The sequence below is a fragment of the Epinephelus lanceolatus genome, chromosome 20 (genome assembly GCF_041903045.1).
Source record: "Epinephelus lanceolatus isolate andai-2023 chromosome 20, ASM4190304v1, whole genome shotgun sequence".
Classification (NCBI taxonomy): domain Eukaryota; kingdom Metazoa; phylum Chordata; class Actinopteri; order Perciformes; family Serranidae; genus Epinephelus; species Epinephelus lanceolatus.
This window is the reverse complement of record NC_135753.1, coordinates 29,705,302-29,727,925: the sequence shown is the minus strand read 5'-3', so window position 1 is coordinate 29,727,925 and position 22,624 is coordinate 29,705,302. Positions and strand designations below refer to the sequence as shown.

Genomic DNA, 22,624 nt, shown 5'->3' with positions numbered 1-22,624 from the left:
GAGACACAGCTCCTCTCGTAAAGGCTGACAGTGATGATAATCCAATCACATAGCAGCACATTAAAGATTAAAGGTTTTCATTTTACTTCATTCTTTTTTGGTAGACACTCCTAAAACCAACCCTTCTCCTCTCGTAACCTCTTAACAACTTTACCACGTCCATGTTATGCCTTTGTTTTGCTCTGTCTGTCAAGCAGCAGTCAGTCAAGCAGCAATGGATCAATAATGTGTCAGACTCGCTATATCTCTCTCGCTTTCTTCCCACTGCCACAAGGACGTAAATGAGTTTGGAACCCACGGCTCTCTTTTCCAGCTATTTTTTTGGTAAGCCTTTTCAATTTCTTGCTAAGGAAAAAAAAGAGATTCATGATTTTCACATCCTGCCATTCATTTCTCAGCAGGCTTTGAGGCAGATTTCTTCACAGACAGCGCAACACCTTGACCCCTTAAATCTCCCACTTTGTTTTCCCCACTCTACTTTTAATGAAAATGAATCTCTCCTGCTTTACTGCCAAGATTGAGTTGTTCAGGAGGAGTTGTTGCAAAGCAAGGCGGGGTACCGGTCTGTTGGCTAAGGAGCCAGAGCACAATGCCAACAGATACACACTCCCTTCATCTATTTTAAAAAAGGACTGAGACACTCCACGTGGGCTTGTTGAGTCATGGTTTTATCACTGACAAAGGCTTTGGTCAGCAAGAGATTTCATATCAAAACAACTCACTTTTGCAATGATAAAACGCCAACAGTGAGAACCATCAGACCGCTCTGTCATGGGATGCACAAAACACTGTAGTAATTTTCGTTTTAATGGCCTTAGACTTACTCTCTTGCCAGGTGGTCCAGGTGGGCCAGCTTCTCCTGATGGACCTGGAGGTCCCTGAAAAAAAGCATTTACAGACAATAAAACAACTTGTATTAACAAATGACTCAGTGCTGATATGAATTTTGATGAGAGTGCAGCGTGCTTCAACAAATCTCTCGTTATGTCTGCCAAAAGGACAATAACACAGAGAGCATATTGACATTTAGGGAATATTCAACCCCAGGAAAGTCCGAGCCAAAACTCAGAGTTGGATGCGGCACTGCCTGAAATGATACGTACTGGGCTTCCTGAGACACTCTCCCAATTATCTCTGAGTTAATTGCAAGCAATCAAACCAATTTTTTATCATCTGCATTGGTAAATATTTGGCAGTACAAAAAAGAGACGGCAGAGTTATTGAGCTGTTTTATAGGTTGAGCACACAGTTACATGTAAATACAAATAACAGAAGGACAGATATGTTTCCCTCTCAAACAACACTGAGCCGGTTTATCATATTTTAATAAACCCTTTAAACACTATTTTCCACTGAGTTCATAAACATTCATTCATTCAAAAATCAAATATGTAACATTCATGGAGTAAATAAAATATCTTCGGTGTTTTTCTTTGGCAATGATAAAGGCTCATTTACATTCATAAATGTTAATAAGAGTTGTGATTCGGTGCGCTTTACACAGGGCCAGCACATTACTGTTTGGCTTTTATTTCTAATCATACTTAATGAGTGAGTCTGCAAAGCAGATAAGTCCATTTACCCCACACCCAAGAGTATGGAGTAAATATCATGAATTAAAATGCCGCAGTGTAAATTATTTACTGACTGGATATAATTACAGCTTTTACTGCAGGCAAACTTGTGGCAGACTACTATAATATAAAACAAACGTAAACGAGACATATTCATACTCATTCATATACAGTGACAAAGTAGCTGATTGCTAAGATAATTACATTTTATTATTTGCTTGTAAAGTGTCCCACAAGTGAACCATATACAGTACGTGATATATATACACATGCAGTCATTTGTTCAGTCCAAATACTGTGAAATGACTACTTACCGGCTGACCGGCCTCACCATCCTCTCCCTTCTCTCCTGATTCTCCATCAGTGCCCTGTAAAAAAGAGATATTCCAGTTAGATAATGTCTCACACTGAAAATATCTATCTATATTTCAACTCTCATATTGTTATATTTATGGATTTAAACATATTCACAGGATGATTTACTGTGTATAGGCCTGTATGGAATAAATACTGCTTTAAAACTTTATACTTACAGCAACACCTGGCTCTCCAGGAGGACCGGGGTCTCCAGGGAATCCAACAGGACCCTTGAAGAGTGAGAAATGAGATGCATCAGTGTGGCAAAAGCAACCTGATGCACTGCTGCGGAGACATAATTTCCCTGGATACAGGTATTAAGGACATGCTTAGTAATTTAGACAGTGATTTAGTCCTGGTGTACCTGGTAACAACCACTGAAGGCAATTTAATGGACTTAATGATGATGTTGCAAATCCACGAGAAAAAGCCTCGCTGCATTCCATTACCACGCAGGGATAAAATATAATCTCCCTCAATAAAAAGGCTTTTTAGTTCTTGAATATGGTCTAGGATAAAATTGCCCGCCTCAAGGCCGATGGGGGACACATCCAGTACGCAATACATTTGAGCCTGTTAGACTGAGTGCTAGAAAACACTCTTTGCAGATTTTGAGACTACTTGGCGGACTTACAGGGTTGCCCTTTGGACCGTCATCTCCAGGGGGTCCTTTGGCACCGGCAGGTCCAGCAGCTCCAGGGGGGCCAGCCTCTCCTTTCTCTCCTCTTTCGCCTTTAGGTCCCTATAGTGGTGGGGGGTGGGGGAGGGCATTCATTACATCAGAACAGTACCACAGGGAGCAGCATTTCTATTTAACAGTCTACACTGAACTGAGTGGTGGACACAGGCTACAGAGAGAGACTGGATCCAACGCTGATATCTGTGTGTGTAATGGAAGACAACAACTGCTGTTGTGAAATGAAAGTGTACATGTGTTTCTCAGCACCGTGAGCTCTTAGACATGATGTTACTGTGCCTCTACTGTCCTGGTACAAAGGGACAACTCACTGCAATCTCAGGTGGAATGTGCAGCATTTCAAGCATTGAAACCTCCAGCTTCTGCAGCTCTATTCGTGCTGATATAATAGTGCACTCTTCCCGTTTTGTATGATAGAGCTTCTTTGTGGCATGAAGGAATTCTCTGAATTGTGATTTGATCGCAGTGAGATTGTCCCGTATGTCCCTATTCACTGCCCTGCATTTAGACAGTCAGCTTTTTCTGTTCCACTTGATGGAACTCTTTAAAAGATGACAAGAGCAGGATGTTCTCACTATTTGTACGTCTTAGTATGAAAAGTATTGCACCAAAATTTGTACATATCCCACGTAATGATGAGCAAGTAATTTGTGCATAAGCAACGTATTTTGGAAGGCTGCGGTCACGTGACCAGTGCACTGACACAAGGAAAAAAGGAAGCTGTTCGGAGCAGTCCGGTTAGGAGGAAGGTAGGGGTGGCGGATGGGTCACAAAATACAGGACTTGTTCCCAGGAGACTGGTGCTTGGAACAGTGTGAACTTTGAGTCGTTTCAAGGTACGTCCTCACCATGTTACTTCTCCTATACTTTGCCAGAGTAACTTTACTTGCCTAAAACTATCCTCCATAACTTCACGTTAATTAGGTATCTTAATTCGTCGGGCGCTAATTTGAAGGATGTCATACAAACAGCCCTATGTTATGTTGCAAACAGCTGTAGTTTCATACACTGTGTGCTTTAAAGCCACATTAAAAAAACACTGTTTAAGCATTTTATTCAATATTTCTACTTTTACAGTTTGATAACATCCATTTCTTAATAGTGTTTTACCAGTAACTGTAAATTTATTGTGTATGTGACTAAAAGCAGTGTAAGTTTGTTTAATGTACATGATTACTGTGTGCAGTTTTTAATGGATGGGTGGGGATGAAAATGAGCGTATAGCTAAATTAAAATATCTAATTGCAACATTTGTGTTGGATATTGTACATAGCGCCTTACAAAATGAAAAAAAAAAAAAAAAACAGTATTTATTGAGTTATTACTGTCCCAATGCCTTCAGTACTAAAGGTAACACCTCACTGTAAGAAGAGTATAAGAGTAAAAGAATAACTGAAAGGCATTAGGCGGGGCTGTGCTTATGATGGGGACTTAAGCTGCACACTGACTTTGGAAATGTCAATGACACCAGCAGTGTGATAGCGAACAAGCAGGGGACATTATAAATGCTTGCAATCATGCTCCTCTGCCACTCCCACTGGAGATACGCCATCTTTTCAATCTGCTGTTGTACCTCAATAATGATAAATGAGGCAGCGGAGCTAATAGAGCCATCAATGATGGGTGTTTGGTAAAAGTTAAAAAAGCTAATCAAATTGTCATAAATCTCCTTCTGGCAATAACACAGGCAAGCATATGGATATGGTATATTAACATGCAATCCTTCAAAATCCTTTAAAATTAAAATTGACATTCACTAGAACAAACACTATAATAGAATTACAGCAATTTCAATACATGCTACTGGAGAGGACTTACAAAACTTTTAAAGTCCTTCACTTCTGCACTGTTGTAGCTATCAACACAGCTAAAAGCTGCACTCAGCAGTGTGTGCCTGGTGTTTTGATGCCAACCTGCTTCATGGTGGCTGCAATCATTGTTCTTTAGGACAGAAGCACCAGGCGTATCCTCCTGGTAATTATGTCTTAAGAGTCTGGGAAGAGACTCAATTTGGCAGGCCATGTGGACATGGGGTGCAAAGCAGAGGAGCCATGCTGAGATGAACTACCAGCCTCAATGCGAGGAGCAATTACTTTCAGTGTGATGAATACACAGTGTCACTCTGAAGAAAAAAACCTTCTCATTAGATTGGATTTTGCTCTATATTTGCCTAAAGCCATCTATTGAGCACCTGTTTTCCTGGCAATAAGCTACAAATATATGTTGCTGATGCTACTGATACTGCTTTCTACCTTGCTGTAGCACAAATATGTTTTACCAGCCTTAGTGGTGTGAGCATTAAAGTAATGTAAGAATCTAATATATGTTACGTGTGTTGATAAGCAAGATGCACTATACACACAAAAGAAAACAAGATGCGCTTACATACACGATTACATACAGACATGAGACATTCCTGCAACACACATTCAGTTTGTCAAACTGGCAAAACAAAAGCAGAGCTCACTTACCCCAGTTCCCGGCTCTCCTGGTGGTCCTGGGTTTCCAGCCTCACCTTGTTCACCCTGTGGTTAGACAAATGTCAGTGTCTGGACAGATAAACTTTCAGCCTCACACATGGAGAGCCAAAATGCATCATTTGAAAACAGTCACACCTACTCTACCACTACACTTCTTACATATTAACACTTTATGATGTTATCAATATCAACAATAGCCAGGCGCGTAACTTAACCAAGTCTGTAACTGTAGTTGATACAAGGGTGTTAAAAGTTACTGTATTCCAAGTGCCCCCTTAAAGAGTTGGTAGCCCCTCATTTTTTATTTCCCCGAGCCATTTTAACTGCTATAGTACAACATTAAGCATTTATAGAGCAGCCGTCTGCCAAATGGCAGTAAAATGGACGAATCTAGTTGGAAGCGTTGTAAAATAGACATTAATAGTGTCACAGCACTAACTCGGACAAAAAGTCTTGGCATATGAAATGAATGGACTGCAGGTGGTAACAAAGGGCTGCAGCTGGATGGTCTGGAGTGGGCTTCAAGGGGTGGGCCTGCAGTATTTCAGTCCCAGTGCCCAACATCACTTTAGGCAGACAGTTTAGGCAGAAGTTGTGATTCTTACCTTTTCACCCACAGATCCCATGGGGCCGACACCACCTGGAGGGCCTTGTGGACCCTGCAGCAGGAAATAAAGAAAGAGATGAGTCATCATCCGTCACCTTGGGGGAGGATGCTTGATGATATCTTGATATTGCAATGTTAGAGTGATGAGGTAAGGCCACAGTCTTACATGGAACAGATCCTTTTTAATACATGCAGGTTACACCATTTTGCATAAACACAGTGTTATCAATTAGCTGTACGTACATCAGCTCCACTAGGACCCTGAGGACCTCTGGGACCAGGGGGACCTGGAGGGCCCTGCAGAAAGGAAACACAGCATTACTAAGGTGTACTAAATGATTAAAAGAGTGCTTACAAGAAGCAGATGTGTCTCTTACCATGGGGCCAACATCACCGTTCTCTCCCTTCTCACCAGGAGGTCCAGGAAGCCCCTGAGGACGACAAAAATGAATAAACAATTATATTATCAGAAAAGGGAATAATCACGTTACAAGCACGAGGTCCCGTTGCATGAATAAGCAATGGTGTTCTTGATGATTTAAATTTGTTTGCGCTGTTAAATGCATTCATGACAGCTGTTCCTGCTTGATATTTAATTTTTAAATTTGATTTGACTGCTGGAAAACATTGTAGTGATGCACTGAAGTATTAAATACGTCTTTGGGCCAGAACATGCATAAATGAATCACTTGAATCCATGTTTTAAATGCGGTCTAGTCTTATTATCTGTTCAATGAAATATTCAAGGGATATACGCTGAGCAAGGTCAGGAACAAGTCTCCTGCCAGAGGAACCACATACCTTAAAAAACAGTGAATCTTCTGCAGACAAACTCAAGAGAGAACTAATAGAATCAGAGGACGTGCAATCACTAAAGTCATTTTTTAATACACCAAATATTTCAAGACGTGGTAGGGCAAGTATGTCACACATTTAAGAGGCTAACTTGGCTAGAATTTTTGAAATAGCTGAGTTTTATTGTGAAGAACTCAGTGATGTGTCTGATACCTCCTCACTCAGATGTGAGCACAACAGCGTTTTCACCTTACTCAGAAATACTCAGGCGAAGGGGAGATGATTTTATTCTACCATTCTGTTCCGGCTCTGCTAACATGTAAGACAAGCCTCCTGTTCTGTTTGCTTTCCCTTTTGTAGTCAGTGACGATTTCATCTTCACACAAAGGTGAGGACATAGATCCAACTCACTCATGCATGTTAAATGAGCAGCGTGGTCAGACCTCAGATGTTCGTTTGATCCCTGACATTTCTACCGGTAATTGCTGTGATTAAATTGCTGTACCCTGCCTCGCTTTCTGTGTGTGTGCATTCCTCTGCATGTGCTTACAACCTGAGCGGACGCTTTACTGACTGTATGTGTGCATAGTGCGTTCATGCCCCTGTTTGCAGAGCATCTTCAGCGGGTGCTAAAAGCGTGTGCAGCCGCATGCTGATTCCTGCCGTGCTGAGAAATCTCATCTGTGTAAAGGTCTCCTCCAGTCTGAGATCATTAGCGGCACTTCTAATTATGCAGCAAGGTAAATGTGCTCGATGAGGAAGTGACTATCGGAGCAGGTCAGTCCACACAATTAATGGAATCGCGATGGGAAGTGAATTACTCCCAATTAAAAGTCCATTGAATACAATCCTGCAGAGATAGGATAGTACCTTGAAACGATGTGCAGTGGTCTATGTAATTTCATCAAGACAATGACCCCAATCTCTGCAGTAAACTCTTTACATGTTTAGCTTAAGGAGTCGATTACTAATAAAACAGATAATTACTAACAAATACAAAGGGGAAGGCCTATCTCGTTAGATTATTACAGCGGTGATACAACACATAATTAAGCCTAGTTGTGGCGCAGATTGGTTTATGAGTACATTTTTGTGTCAAGCTCATCTGCCCTTTCTACCCTAAATCAGCTTAAACTATGTCCTTGGATAGGTAGAGTCTACTTCACCACACACCTGTGGATATCCGGAAATTCTTGCTGATCAAAAAGCAAAACATAGCACGGATGATATGCCTTTTTCTAAAGGGGTGATGGAGGACGGATGTTGCCAGCGAATGAAGGTGACGTGTAATCATCGCAGGTCAAAGCTCGGTCACTGTACAATACACACCACAGATCCGGTTAAAGCAGAGTGAAGTGTGCAGGTGTGTGAGATTGTGTGTCTGCTTTTGTTTGCACTGTAACATGATGTGGGATGAATGTCACACAGTGTCGTGGCACCGCACAGTTTAGACGGGTAATTTAGTCATCCTGATTCTAACATATGTCATCTGTAGACACTGCTGCTGCTATTGCAGGCAGAATGAGCGGGTAAATAACAGATTATTATTGCAGCAGTCTTGTTAATAGTAACAAAATATAAGAGATGCATAAGATAAAAGAATAAATATACAGTGAGTGGCTTTACCTACTCGATAAAGTATGTCATAAATAAAAAATAAAAAGATGAATTCCCGATTGTTTTAAATTCAGGTGTTCTAGTCCTCTGTGTTTCTTCTTCCCACCCCTTGTGAATACTAAATCAGCTCTTCCTTCTCCATCTACAGGTGATTATTGTGGAGCACTGCTTCTCAAACTTTTTCCTTTGAAATATTTTTTACAGCCAAGTACCTCCTGACCAGCGCAAAACATTTTTGGTGGGGGAAAAAACTGAAAAACAAGCTGTAGCAATGGACTCGTAAGTCCAAAACACACCATCACAGCATGTCTTATGACGCATTTCATGTGTCACCCATAGCACAAACCACATGCATGGCATGGCACGTCGACAGGACCAAACTGAATATGACCGACAATATAAAGCATATAAAATAAATATGAAGTGACGCCCTGCATTCCGGATCCTACTGTGTGTTATTTCAGGCATTTCATCACCTGAGGAGCCAATCTCTGCAGTCATACATGGTTAAACAGGAAATCTCTTTTTTAATATTATCTTTATGTAGCCAGGGTTATGGCTCATAAAGGACTTGATATTTTTATACCGCAGTGATGAATTTCTCATCATCCAACGTGACAGCTACAAGACCACAGAAGAAGAAATGCTATCGCTTAACAAGGGACACAGTCAAGGTACATTGGCAGTACAGTGGAGACTGAGTCACTGGGGTTGGACGTCCACCTGGACCAATGTGTCCCTCACCACCAGCTTCAAGTGGTTTATATAGAAAATAAATGGGGCGGCTGTTTTGATGCACATTATATACCACTGGTACGACCAAATGTATTAAAATTTTGATTAAAGGGATAATTTGGGGGGCGTCGGTGGCTTGGTGGTAGAGCAGGTGCCCCATGTACAAGGCTGTTGCCGCAGCGGCCCGGGTTGGGCTCCAGCCTGTGGCCCTTTGCTGCGTGTCACTACCTCTCTCTCTCTCCCTTTCACACTTGTCTGTCCTATCAAATAAAGGCTAAAAAATGCCCCAAAAAAATATATAAAAAAAAGGGATAGTTCGTATTTTTTTAAAGTGGGGTTGTATGAGGTACTTATCCATATCAGTGTGTTACCAACAGTAGATGATGGACAACATGCCCCAGTTTAGAGGAGCAAGCAGGAGTACCGCCACAGAAGCTACTACTGCTGTGGACTGGATCAGAAGCAACATTTTGAGTTTGAGGGTCTGCTATATTTAGAATATTTCCTCTGCTTTACCTCGCCATCAGACAGCTCTTTTTGACAGGGAACTAAAGCCAGTATCTATGCTCTCTTTAAAGCCACCAGACTCCTTTGACATAAGCAGTAATTTTACCACACAGAACACAAGAGGTGCTGCTGTAGCACTGCCTCGATTACATTACAAAAGTCACACAATAACACAAACAAACTGATCGAGGCAGCTATAGACCAAAAACTACTGTGCTTTAAAGATAAAGGAATAAAGGAATATAATGGCTTCAGTTCCATGTTGGAAAGGGCCATCTGACAGAAAGGTAAAGCAGTGAAAATAATCTCAATATAGCGTACACTTAAACTGATATTGATTTTTTTTACCTCATGCAACCCCACTCCAAAAATAAAAAAAATCCCTTCAAGTTTTCCTTCCGGATAAGTAAATGCAACATCCATTATCTAATGTCACTGTCTGTATTGTCTTGTTTTATGTGGAAAACTACTGATATGAATGAAACTGCATCAGAAGCAAGTGGCACGACCAAACCTCGATGGCAGAACTTTACCTATGTCGTAGAGTAAGCTTGAGGAGCTGAATATGGTACTAAAAGCTTTGAGAAGACAACTGTGTTTTGCAGCATGTGGAGCAGTACAGAGCTGAGCCTGGTGGGACGAGGTTGTGGAGGCAGAATTGGCTTTTATTCTGGCTTCTATTTGTCCTTAATTTTAGTACATATAAATGCTGCTGCCTCGCTGAACATACTGTGTGTCTTTACACATTATGCTTTTTATGCTTATCTGAAAACGTTACAGTAAATTCATGATTTACACAATGTTCATTGACTGAAGGTCTTAATGTACCCATGACACTGACAAAAATACATGTATAAAAAATATGAGTATATAACCATGTGTAATCACAGCTTGCTATGTTAAATAAAGACTTGTAATAGCCAGAGCGTTATCCTGGACAGCTGCTTACATGACACAAACTGGATTACTGTCAAATTACGGCACCATATGGCTCATTGTACACGATTACTGTAAATGACTGTATGTATTTGTAGAATATGTTTGCACATGTGCACGTGTGTGGATGGCACTTACCTGCAGACCGATGGGACCAGGAGGTCCAGGGAAACCTCTTGAACCTTCATCTCCCTTCTGTCCAAACATACCCTGCTGACCTCGGGGACCAGGCTCTCCATCGGCTCCCTGAGAAAACACACACAAACACACTGTTACTGTGGCCTTCTCTCTTAACACTGAATGTATTAGTATGTGTTTAAGAATATTTCTAATCTTACAACTACTTGTAAGGCATAAATATTCATATAAACATATGCGTATTGTTTAATGATAAAACACAGAAGGGCCACTAATTAGAAAGCTTTTTAACTTTATGATTTTAAACACCTGGTATCTAATACTTAGTCTTCATCGGGAAAAATCCCCCGGCTCATTGAAAACTAAGTGTTTAAGGGGTCAGTTTGTAAAGCTCATATGTGGTCCATTACGTTGGTCTCATTAGGACAACTGTACTCACAGCAGGACCTGGGGCACCAATGGGACCTTGAAGACCAGCTGGACCAGGAGGACCCTGAACACAAACAAGAAAAGATTTACACAGATGTTAAAGCACTCATGTATCACTAAATGCTCACTGTTATTTGATGATGGTGTTAGTGTGTGGACAATATGTAACACCACAAACTCTGGCTGGATGTAAATGTGTGTGCAAGTAAGGAATGAAAAGATTTTGCTTCCTGTAACGCACCTGTTCTCCCTTGTCGGCCTTGCTTCCTTTCTGACCGGGCTCTCCAACCTCTCCCTGGGAAAGAGAAACGCACACACAAACAAACAGTCAACCGTCTCAGCTGAGCTTCACTTCCTTTCTAAATGTCAACAGCTTATGAAACAATCATTGAAAACCCTCTGCTTTAGACAAACAACCATTATCTGCAGCTATAACCGTATGGATGCACAAATAAGGAGATGTAACTCTTTGTTGCTCTGTAAACCTCTGCAGGGACATATGTCTGATAGTAACCTTATGGGGCATAATGATCGTAGGAGATGAAAGGAGCGACAGTATTTCACTTTTACATCTTCTCTAATTGTGATTGCTGGCGCGTTTGGTTATGAAGATGGATAGGCAACAGTCAGGGGAAGAGAGACATATTTTCCATGCAGATGGCCTGGGTGTGAACATGGGGATGAAGATTGATTGGCAATCTGGTTCAGTCCCAAAACATATCCCAGTTTGGGAATGAAAAAGGAACTGTAACCGGGGCAACAGGATGGGATGGGTTTGGTTTGGTTGACTGACCTTGTCACCATCCTCTCCAGGTGGACCCTGAGGTCCAGCAGGTCCGGGCAGACCAACAGGTCCCTGGACGCCGTCACGACCAGCAGGACCTTGAGGCCCTTTCTCGCCCTAAAAGAACAAAGACATTTGTTTTTATTATATTTTGAAAAGTAGCAGAGGTGAAGGTCAAAGGAAGAAAAAGACAGAAATAAACTACATGGGCAACAGAAAGATTTTGTGTCAGCCTCTGTAGCAAGGGAAAAATACTTACAGGTGCTCCCTTTTCTCCAGCAGGACCCGGGGGACCCTGAGGGCCAGGTCTACCAGACAGGCCAATTGGACCAGCTGAACCAGCAGGACCTCTTTCACCAGGAGAACCCTGTGGGAGTGAGAAACAGAGATGATGAGAGGAAGATAAAAAGCAGAACCTGTGTTATGTTTGTTGTGGAGAGAAGGAAACATATTTCAGAGCTTTGTTAGCCTCCCCATAAACATAACCTGAGTATGCTGAACAATAACCACTGCCATTAAGACATCTACAAAGCAAGACCCAACTGAGTCCCACTGCTAATGGATCAACACAGGCATACACACCCACACACACAAACCTCTTTCAAGAGCAAAACGGAGAAAACAGCGGGAGCAACACACAGTAACAGGTGGCTTTTAAGTTCTAATAAAGCAGCGCTGCTCCTTGAAAGCAGCCGGCATTATCTGCTGTCGGGGGGCTGACGTCTTGGTGACTCTCTAAGCTTTGAGCAGCTCACTTCTGCTGCTGAAAATGCATTTTTGTCTAAAAGAGGCTGCTGCTGTGTATCAGTAGTATTCAGATACAGGAACTCAGCGCTCACCTCAATCCATAAAACATGATGGTGGAAAGCACTCAGCATTCTTTATCTCTGCTGCACTGAATTAACTTAATGTGTATTTCTGCAGCTACACATTTGTACATTTATAAACAATAATTACTAATATCAAATATTAATTTTCTTTGCAACATTCTAAATGTATTCAATTACTTATCCTGATAAATCAATTTTCCTCAGTGATATATTGTGAAAACAGAGTTTTAGTGTCCTAAAATAAATGTTCAGTTAAGATTAAAAATCCAGTTCAGCATGAAAACATCCCTCGAAACTCAACACCCTATGTTTTCAACCCTACAGTGTAAAGTAAATAACATTTATGTCTAACATTTTCTTTTTTAAGATTAATTATAATCTCTGAAAACGACTACAGGAAAACATCATTTGTATTCACCGATGAAGGAAAGTGAGGGAGGCAAGGAACATGATGTCTCCATAATTAATACAATATTTATGTGCCAATAGGTAACTAACATTTGTGTGCAGGTTTCTTTAATGCGTGAAATGTGTGGCCTTGAGGAGAAAGAAAGCATTAATGTCCCAGGGCTGTAATTACTGTGGCAGAGACACATTGCAGCTAGATTATTCAAAACATTTTTCATCAACATGTTTATGCTTACATAAATGCTGAACATTAGACAGTCAAGGATCTCCTGAGCAGATCATTATGTTCACGTAAAGAGAAGTGGCACTAAGTTCACAATGTTTGCCATGAGCATACCATAAACATGTTATGTGGAAACCTGACTTTATACTGTAATCAATAATACACCATTTGCAACCTTGACAATGAATATAATATGTCTAGAGACAATGACAAAGGCCTTAAAGGTGATTTAACTTTTTTCTTCTTTCTTATTGTTAATTTCTGTAACTGCTTATTCTGTTGGGGGTCACGGAGGGCTAGAGCCTGTCCCAGCTGACACTGGGTGAGAGGCAGGGTACACCCTGGTCACCAGACTATCACAGGGCTGACACACAGAGACAGACAACCATTCATGCTCACATTCACACTTACGACCAATTTAAACCCATGCTGACACGGGAAGAACATGCAAACTCTGCAAAGAAAACTCTGTCGTGGCAGCAGCAGCCAGTCACGTCCTGCTAACCTCACCACTGACTTTTGTGATGACACACTCGAGTCTCTGTGACAGTCTAAGAAGAATGAACACAGCAGGCGTAAAGTTCCAGGATACAACCTTTGGGACTGATGAGGCGTGTGTAGGAGCAACGCCCAGGATGACTAGACACTGTGACTCACCATATGGGTGCACTCCTGGCTGTGTGTTTTTGTTGTGTGTGTTTGTTTGTTTGGGTCTGTTTCTGTGTGCCAAGAGGCAATGGAGCAAACAGTCTTGATACCCGGCCACTCTGGCGTGTGATCGCTCCTACGACAAATCGCTGTGTGCAGTGGGAGGAAGTGAAAGTTGCTGATGCTCTCACTGGAAAATTAATAAATAAAACCCTGATTACGTGACCATGATGGCTTAATGAGTTTATGTGTATTACACATGTACTTAGCTCACTTAGTGCAACTGAATTAATTTACTGTGGCTGATTTTCATCATTGATGTCTGCCTTTAACGTCACTGTGGCTGCAGTTCAACAGTTCGTATTTCCCCGCAGCACTTCTAGTTCCTGCTTTATTTGAGGAGAAACCTGGGCTCTCCTTTATCTGCAGCTACAGTTGTGATGTCCTTGAGCAAGGCACATCACCTAGCTGCTGCAGTGGATTAACTCACAGGACATCACTAGAATGTGTGAGTGTCTATAAATCCATGAATGTGCAGCACTGCCCAGCTGAAAAAGGAGCACACTACTCAGCCAACCTTACCCGGGGCAATAAAAGTTAAAACAAGTAAATAAATAAGTGTAACTTTCTCTCATAAGTTTGCTTATCCTGCCTCCCCAGTGGTGATGTCAAAAGGAAAGCAAAAGTAAGGATGGCCCTGTAGTTAGCCGAGAGAAACTGAAGCCACTTTTAAAGCTCTTCCTGTCCAAATGATGTAAACTGCCCTCTGGTGCTTGGCATATGCAGGTCACACTGAAGCATAAAATATACTGTACAGGCCTTCTCGCTAATCAATAACACAAATAAAATATAAAATGTCAGAAAGAAATCCAACACTGAGAGGAAACAGGGGTGCTTTGGTGTCAGCTAACAATATACTTACAACAGGACCAGGTGGACCTTGGGGCCCCTCTCCTCCCTTCAGACCTGCTGGACCCTGAGGAAAAGAAAGAGAGACACACATGAGCACTCACTTGATATACTTGTTAAACCCTGTGTAATTTTACATTAGCGTACGCGTTCCCTCTACAGCCTCCATCATGCAATACCAATCCAGTCTGGGCTGTCTACCTTCTTTACTGGTTTGTCACTTGAGTAAAACAACACTAGAAATGTGCTTTGAGTGCATTTAACCTCAGAGCACGACTTGTGGAAGCATCATTGCTGCTATTAACATTTTCATCCTGGTAGACCCAAGCATGAATCCAAGATCAAAAATACAGTGTGTTGGGAAAAGAAATCCAAAATCCATAAAAGGTAACTCAGTAATTTCGGCACGTCTAAAATAATATATCATTCCCTCCATAATGTGCTCTTGTGGATATTGTAGCTGGAGAGCGGTGGGATTTATTATTGCACATATATGGATCTGTAAGTCATACACGACTCTATGTGTGCCTTTGGGTTTACGATTTCCTCCGTCTCATTCTGCACATGCAAGATTGTGAGTTCTGTCTTGTGCATTCAGAGGTGTGTATAATATGTTGTATGCATGTGTGCTTTCTTCCATGTTTGTCAAAGCCCAAAATCTGTGTGTGTGTGTGTAGCTCCCTAGTGGGGCACAAAAGAGGACATGGCAGTATGGGTAATGAGTCTCCGTTGGCTGTGGCTGGGTGCTGGAGTAAATTACAGTGGCAGAAAACAATCAGCGGTGTTGCTGGCCTGCAGAGTCTGACTGACCTTGAGGATGCAGGCAGCACAACACTTTCTCTCCCCACAGTATATCCATTCCTCGCCACAACAGTCTAATTGCTCACATTCCCCTCTAAATAATTTATTAAGTAAATAATGCATACAAAGACAAACAGATAACTTTGCTGCCCCCCAAAAAATCCTGGCACTGAGATATGAAAAAAACAATTCAAGTCCTTGAGTTACCAGGGTAAGATTTTGCAAATGGATCCCTAACCAACAATTCCCTGCCACTATAAAAGAGGCCCATGATGCATTGTGGCGGTTAAAACAGTGGTGTCGGTGGCAGTGGAGCGATGCGGAGGCACGCTTGTTCATTTGTAAGATGTCGCCTTGGATTTCCTCTGCAATGGGATGATTGCTAGGAGTGAATTCCAGGGCTGGTGTCTCTAATGAAGTGAATGGCTCTAGATAGACGCTGGTTCATTTGTTATGTAGCAATGTTCTGTCACTTTCTACTAGCAAACACATGTAAAGGGAAGCTATGATGAATAGGAGCTCTTACCGTGGCGCCAGGTAGACCTCTTTCTCCAGGGAAGCCTCGAAGGCCGGGGGGACCGTCTTTACCAGAGGATCCCTGTGGTCCAGGGTCTCCCTATACAAACAATCCCACAATACATTGCATCAGTACATTATAATGATCATATCAATAATTTGCTTTATTACATGTGCAACTGTGATTAAAGTGCATGAGAGAACAACAGAGAACATTTTCTTTTCTCCTGGACAATCACAATACCAACCCCACAAAGCCAGGCTACATCTCACAACCACTGTTTTCTCACCACGACTCATGTGGAAAACATTTTTCAAGGACCAACTGCGTCTGACCAGATAGAAGAAAAGATAACAGCCCAAACAAGTGGTGCATTCGTCCCGGCGGTTGTAAGAAGGGTGATTGTGTGAAGGACAGAACTGTCATCTGTTCTGTTGCCTACCTGAGATGATGCCCATCCAAGCAAATTGTCGACTGAGCTTTGCCAGACAAGAAGCAAAACTGGATGCTTTGCCAGGCTACCAAAATAAAAGGAGCATTTTTGGTACACAGTGGAAGTGTCCACATGACAATCAGCTCTATTCCTTTTTATACGGGAAAGTGGTGCATGATGAACATGCTTTCAGCCTTTGACTGTAATTGTTGCTCCAAATATCTCACTGTTTAAATTACACAGAATTACTTGAAAGTACAAAATAAATCAGAGTTTCAGTTTAGTTTTAGTCTGAATTGGTGTTGGCATGGTGTCGGTATCATTTTGGAGATGCAAAGCACATGACAGCTAAATCTTGTATTTGAGAACTGCTCTGTACTCGGAAAGAAGGCTGGAAATCAGGAGTTAAGAAACGGCCGTCCTACTTAAAGAAGCGTCCTCCTCCTCTGGTGAAATCTGTACATGAAGGTATGTTTCGGAATTTATGTATTCATATAAAGTACTGCACACAGTACACAGCTCGCAGCTGAGTGAGAGAAAAACTCTAAGAAAATATATTGAAAAGTATATGTCATGAAGATAGAGTATGCACTAATGGCTTTGTACATCCCACCACAATAAGAAGTGTGCTTGTTTTGTAGCTGACATCCATCTTAATGGGCCATTAGCTTCAATTAGTTTGAGGTATGTGTGTTTTCTGTGCATTAATTAACACACTCAATACATAAGTCTGAACTTAAATCAGAACCAATGCAGTATTGCTTTCACATTATCAGCCACAACATTAAACACAAAGATTTCAGGCTTTAAAACTCACTCAAAATGGGAGACAAATTAGTGTTGAAAAGGATACATAACCTTGTGTACTGTACTGTTCAAAAGCGAAAAAGCTCAAATCAGAGGTTAAAAAAATCAGTAATGACTCCACATGACACCAAAAACAAAGCAGACACTTAGCTTTTTTGACTGAAATGAGCAGACAGAGTCCTTGCTACAAGGAAGGTCAATAAGATGTGCAAGCAAAATTTGTTCAGCTTCTGCAGCTGTTTGCATGCCCTCTCCCGTCCCTAACCATCACCTCAGACCTTGAGCTAACTTTTAGAGTTAGTGCCAATAATTGCAGGGCAACCTCGTTTACTTCCTGGTTGATTTTGTACACCACAACTCTAAAACAAGGACATTTGACTCCAGAAAAAGTTACTTCTGGCTTCACTGGCTTTTCCTTTGTATTGGCAGGCTGACTTTATCTGCAAACAGGGAGGCACAGAAGAGTGGGCTTGAGAGGTATAAGAGGATTTGGGCTCTGCTGCCAAGACCTCCGCAAAGTGTCCCTGGCATACTGATGCACAGGCCTGAGCGGAGTGGGGAGGAATGGGGGGCTGTGAGTGAGGAGGGGTTTGGAGTTAGCCGACGGACTTGATTAAACTGTCTGCTGGGTGAAGACAGGAAGAAAATGAAAGCAGAAGACATGGGTGTTTGAGGGAGGGGATGGGGTGCAGGGGATGCTGAGTGGTCCTGGGAGTCAGGGGTTCGGTTTGGAGCAGCCCATACTTCTATAAAATGGCTTCTTGTCTGCTCCTAATGGGCACTCAATTGCCGGCCAGGGAGAGAATGCAGCCCCAAACCTCAGCTGCTGTATCTTCAGCAGTCTCGTATAGCACAGAGAGTATGGGTGAGACCTTGGTGCTTGCTGGGGTGTTTCTGGGTGAATCTACTGCTATAGACTTATTTCTGCTATCTAACAATTTTATTTAAGCCATCCAGCAGTCTATTGAGCTCTGCATGTCCTCCAGAAATATAACTGCTTGTGAATGCAGCCGGCTCAATCTGTGAAATCAAATATGTAGGATAATTGCAGCTGCATAAGTTCAATTTACAGCCCACCGCCACGCTGTTGATCTCTCTATCAAGCTCCCTAGCTTCCTCTTGTCAGCATAACTAACACAAATCTAATACAGCTCATAAAAAGTCAGAGCCCACTCTTTTGAGCAAATTACACTGTATATCTGTTACCCACCATAGAAGAGAAAGGAAACAGTAAGGCCAATTCTAGCATGATATGCTACCATAGAAAAACAAATAAGTATTGATTTGAAAAGTATAATTGTTCGGAATATTTCTCTCCTCTTCAGTACAGTCAACTGGACACATACCTTGGCTCCCTCTTTGCCAGCAGCACCTGGAAGACCCTGCTCTCCGGGTGGTCCCGGGGGTCCAGGGTGTCCTCTCTCACCAACGGGCCCAGTCTCTCCAGTTGGTCCCTACGATGTCATCACACAGGTGGATATTACTTGCAGTCAAAAATAGCAATGATACAATCTTGGCAGTCTATTTCTAAAATGAGAGCTGTTAAGAAACAGATGTGAAAATATCCACCTTGTAGTTGCCGTGTATTTCTTTTTCTAATAAGACACAAATCATTGAAAACAGTGGTCCACAATACCACTGACACACTGCTTGCTTTACATCTACATACATTAAAATTTTAGCATTGCCCTCAATAGCTGATCACAAAAATCTGTCACATAGCTACCTTTTCCGAAACAATAAGTATTTATGGAGGGGAATAAAAATGCCCTCAAGATGTCACATTCAAAAAGGTGTTTTTTTTTTTTTAATAATAAATGTATTCTTTAAATAATATATCTCCCTTACCTGGGGCCCAACAACACCTCCTGGACCAGGTGGACCAGTTTTTCCTTGGAAACCCTGAAAAAAAAACATAGTAAATCCTTATTTATACGGTTTATAAAACACACAGATTATCTGTTAAAGCCCAAGTAAAGAAACCATAGGGATTCCACTTGAATTTGTTTTCACTGATAAGCAGGGATTTAGGTTTGGTATTACCTTGATGTAGGAACAAAGAGTTTTCAGGTTATATTCCGAATCAAGGACAGATTCTTTTACATTATAATGCTGGCTGGTAAATAAATGTAGGCAGATACAATCTTAGACTACATTGATCTCGTCATGACGTGGATATTACATGTTTTTAGCTTTAACTGACAGAAGTAGACACAAACAGGAAACAGAGCGAGAGGTGACATGCAACAAACGACCCTGGCTGGAATCAAACCAGGCCATCAGGATGCCCATTCATGTACTCGGTCAGAGACAGTGGCACAATATTTTACCCTCATGGACCATTTGCATTTGGATCCATTAGAATGAACATATGCTTAGCAGAACTGACTAGAGCCAAACTTGTTTACTCGTGAATTACAACATGTTTTCCCTCTGGTAAGTTGTTCATGATGTATTTGCTGCACATTTCCCTTCTCCCTAGTATAGAAAGTCTTACTTAAGTGCTTTATGTTACACAAAAGTATTTGGGAAACCATTACAATGAACCTTTAATTTTATATTTTTAATAGTAATACTGTGCTAGAAATGCCAGATCCATAAATTCTGTATCTCTTTGGTCTTTTGTATCACATCACTACTAGACAAAGTGTCACATCATGATCTCAGTGTTTGACCGTTTCATTTAAGATTTACAAAGCAGACAGAACAGAGAGACACAAAGCAGACGAAGGACACAGAGACATGTCTCTGACAATGACACGAAGCAGATAACTCTTTATGGAGTATTCCAGGTCACAGACATACAGGGATATTCAGATGCTAACAATACATCACTCTTATTAAGAATGATGGGTTCTACACGAACACACACAAAAACAACACTGATTTTTTTAATGTGAGAGATGTTTTTTGTGCTTTCCTCACTGGTTTGAGTGGGATGGAGATCAGTTAGATAAGATTATGTAACAAGTGTTCCTACACCAATCAGAGTTTAGCAATATTTGACTAAAATGTGATAATAATCATAGGTTTGTTTGCTTGTGATGCCAAGTCATAACCATATCCAAGACAACTCCAGTGAAAATCTTATTTCTAACCTTCATGTCCATACAGTGATGTTTTGTCGTTGCAAGACATATGATGAACGAAACAAGCAGTCAAAGCCACGGCTGAGCATTTTTGCCCTGAAAACTGAAAGCACCATCTCCACGCACCGGTCAAGTTTCTTACAGTTTACATCCATGTCTGTGAAAACATGGACGTGTCACACATATCTAACAATGAGCACAGTTTGAAGGTTAGTGTCACCAGTTCAGTATCTGACGAAATGTCTCCCCTTCTGTTCCTGAGTTATGACACTGAGTCATTGCCAGAAGTGTTTTATGCAGAATATTATGATGCCACAGTGAAGCTGATCTTTGACCTGTTGGGTATAAAATGTCATCACTTTGTTATCTTATCCTGTTAGAAATTTGTGTGGAAGTTTGTCATAATTAGCTAAAGAGTTCTTTAGTTATGGCCAAAAACATGTATTCTGAGATCACAGTGACCTTGACCTTTGACCAACAAATCCCTGACCAGTTTTTTCTTCAGTCCAAGTGGACTTTGCTTCAAATTTAAAGCTATTGCCTTAAGGTGTTGATGTTGAGATATCATGTTCACTTGAATGAGTAAGACAAGGTCACAGTGACCTTGACCTTTGACCTATGACCACCCAGAACGAATCACTTCATCATTGAGTCTAAGCGGAAATTTCCCTTGAGGCGTTCTTGACGTATTGAGTTCACAACAATGGGTACGTACGGACAACCTGAAAACATAATGCCTCCGGCCACAGCTCCTGCCAGCGCAGAGGTATAACAGGGATTCAGACGGCCAGGGTTGGTTACGTCACAGAGAAACTAAATCTATCTTAAGAACTTAAACTTTGAATTTTGCTTGTTTTGTTATGAATATCTTTTGTGACACTGACATACTTGAATATACCTGATTTAAAACCAAGTTGGCATAGGCTTTGACTTATTGATAATCATCAATCCTTTTTTTTTATATGAATATTATATCATATTATATTATGTAATGACCATTCATGGTGCCAAACCACTGTGAATTTCGACCCAAACTCTGCAGCTCTAACCTAATTTAATTTAGAGTCACTGGTGAACTTTCTGTCTTGCAAATAAGAACTGTGGTGGTTGAGTTTCAAACAATTTGCATTAGATAACAAACAGTTCTTCCCATCAAACTGGGTCTAGCAAATTAAGTGTACGCTACTTGCACGGCCCCAACCAATAAAGATCCAAAGAAAACAAGTAGCTGGTTAATAACGTAGAGCTTCCAACGACAGAAGACCCCTTAAAGTTTCTCTGAGAGTTGATGGGCCAAACCAGAGCTAAAAGACCAGTGAATATTGGGCTTATTTTAGTCTGGTGGCAAGACACATGACTCCAATGGGATAATAATGCTGCTCTAACTCTGCTGAATGTGTCATTAGGCATCTGCTAGCTAACACATTAGCCAGTGTGTTTGGGAGTTCCCCTCTCCATGGCTGTCAACAACTGTATGCAGCTTTAACTTTACACATTTTGTTAATCTTTATGTAAGAAAAGAACAATCTGCTTTTCCTGATGAAGCATTTTTAAATTAACCATTGCTCCATTTTGCTGTTGCTCACACAAAAAAAACCCACACACATCTACACCATGCATTTTGATTGTGTTACACGTTTACATTCACAGTACATTGTTGATTTGCATTGCAGTACTCCCTAAGGATATGCTTGAGCACGTTCAAACAGCAGAACAGGAAAAGCTAAAACAGATAGAAGTTCAGCATCACAAGCATCGACTCCAACATTGGAGCACCAGTCAGATGAACTTGTCTTCCGGGAGAAGAACAATCCAATCTGTACTGGCTTGAATCCTCTTCCAAGTACTCAATGTCCCCTAAATATTAACCCAGTGTGAAGCTTAGCAGTCAGATATTAAGTGAATTAATTCGGCAGCAGTGTGAAGATAAAGAATGATCTGCTAAATGCTGGTTTATTTACTGTTAATTTTACTGATAATTTAATGTTTTATGATAGAATGGTGAGTGAACATTGAAACCACGGAGTGAATAGCATAAAGCAAACATCAAAATCAAAACTGCAAGGGCAGAGTGTGGGGTGCACACTTTTCCATTTTGACTTTGACTTTCCACTGATTTCCATTTGATCTTGGAGCCTCTAAGTCATCAAACTCTCTACATAACCAATCTTCACCGAGGTATTGCATTTATAACTCATTTGATTTGTAACTTATTATCCTACACCCAAACAAAGTTTTCAAATCCAAGCTCTTAGAGAGCTGATCCTGGCTGACTTATGACTCCAGGCCTATTGATCACTGTG

At 41.2% G+C, this 22,624-nt stretch overlaps 1 protein-coding gene across 3 annotated transcripts in view; it reads right to left on the bottom strand.

Moving 5' to 3' along the window:
• col11a1a (collagen, type XI, alpha 1a) overlaps window positions 1-22,624 on the bottom strand; it is a 94,601-nt gene that overhangs the window by 15,690 nt on the left and 56,287 nt on the right. For all 3 annotated transcript variants that reach the window (XM_033638726.2, XM_033638728.2, XM_033638727.2), the window contains 17 exons: window positions 19,081-19,134; window positions 18,579-18,686; window positions 16,002-16,091; window positions 14,688-14,741; window positions 11,916-12,023; window positions 11,666-11,773; window positions 11,114-11,167; window positions 10,883-10,936; window positions 10,444-10,551; window positions 6,093-6,146; window positions 5,959-6,012; window positions 5,714-5,767; window positions 5,100-5,153; window positions 2,566-2,673; window positions 2,108-2,161; window positions 1,889-1,942; window positions 825-878 (listed from right to left, as the gene is read on the bottom strand). In XM_033638726.2, coding sequence (XP_033494617.2) covers window positions 825-878; window positions 1,889-1,942; window positions 2,108-2,161; window positions 2,566-2,673; window positions 5,100-5,153; window positions 5,714-5,767; window positions 5,959-6,012; window positions 6,093-6,146; window positions 10,444-10,551; window positions 10,883-10,936; window positions 11,114-11,167; window positions 11,666-11,773; window positions 11,916-12,023; window positions 14,688-14,741; window positions 16,002-16,091; window positions 18,579-18,686; window positions 19,081-19,134 — 1,224 coding nt within the window. The remainder of the gene's footprint in view (window positions 1-824; window positions 879-1,888; window positions 1,943-2,107; window positions 2,162-2,565; window positions 2,674-5,099; window positions 5,154-5,713; window positions 5,768-5,958; window positions 6,013-6,092; window positions 6,147-10,443; window positions 10,552-10,882; window positions 10,937-11,113; window positions 11,168-11,665; window positions 11,774-11,915; window positions 12,024-14,687; window positions 14,742-16,001; window positions 16,092-18,578; window positions 18,687-19,080; window positions 19,135-22,624) is intronic.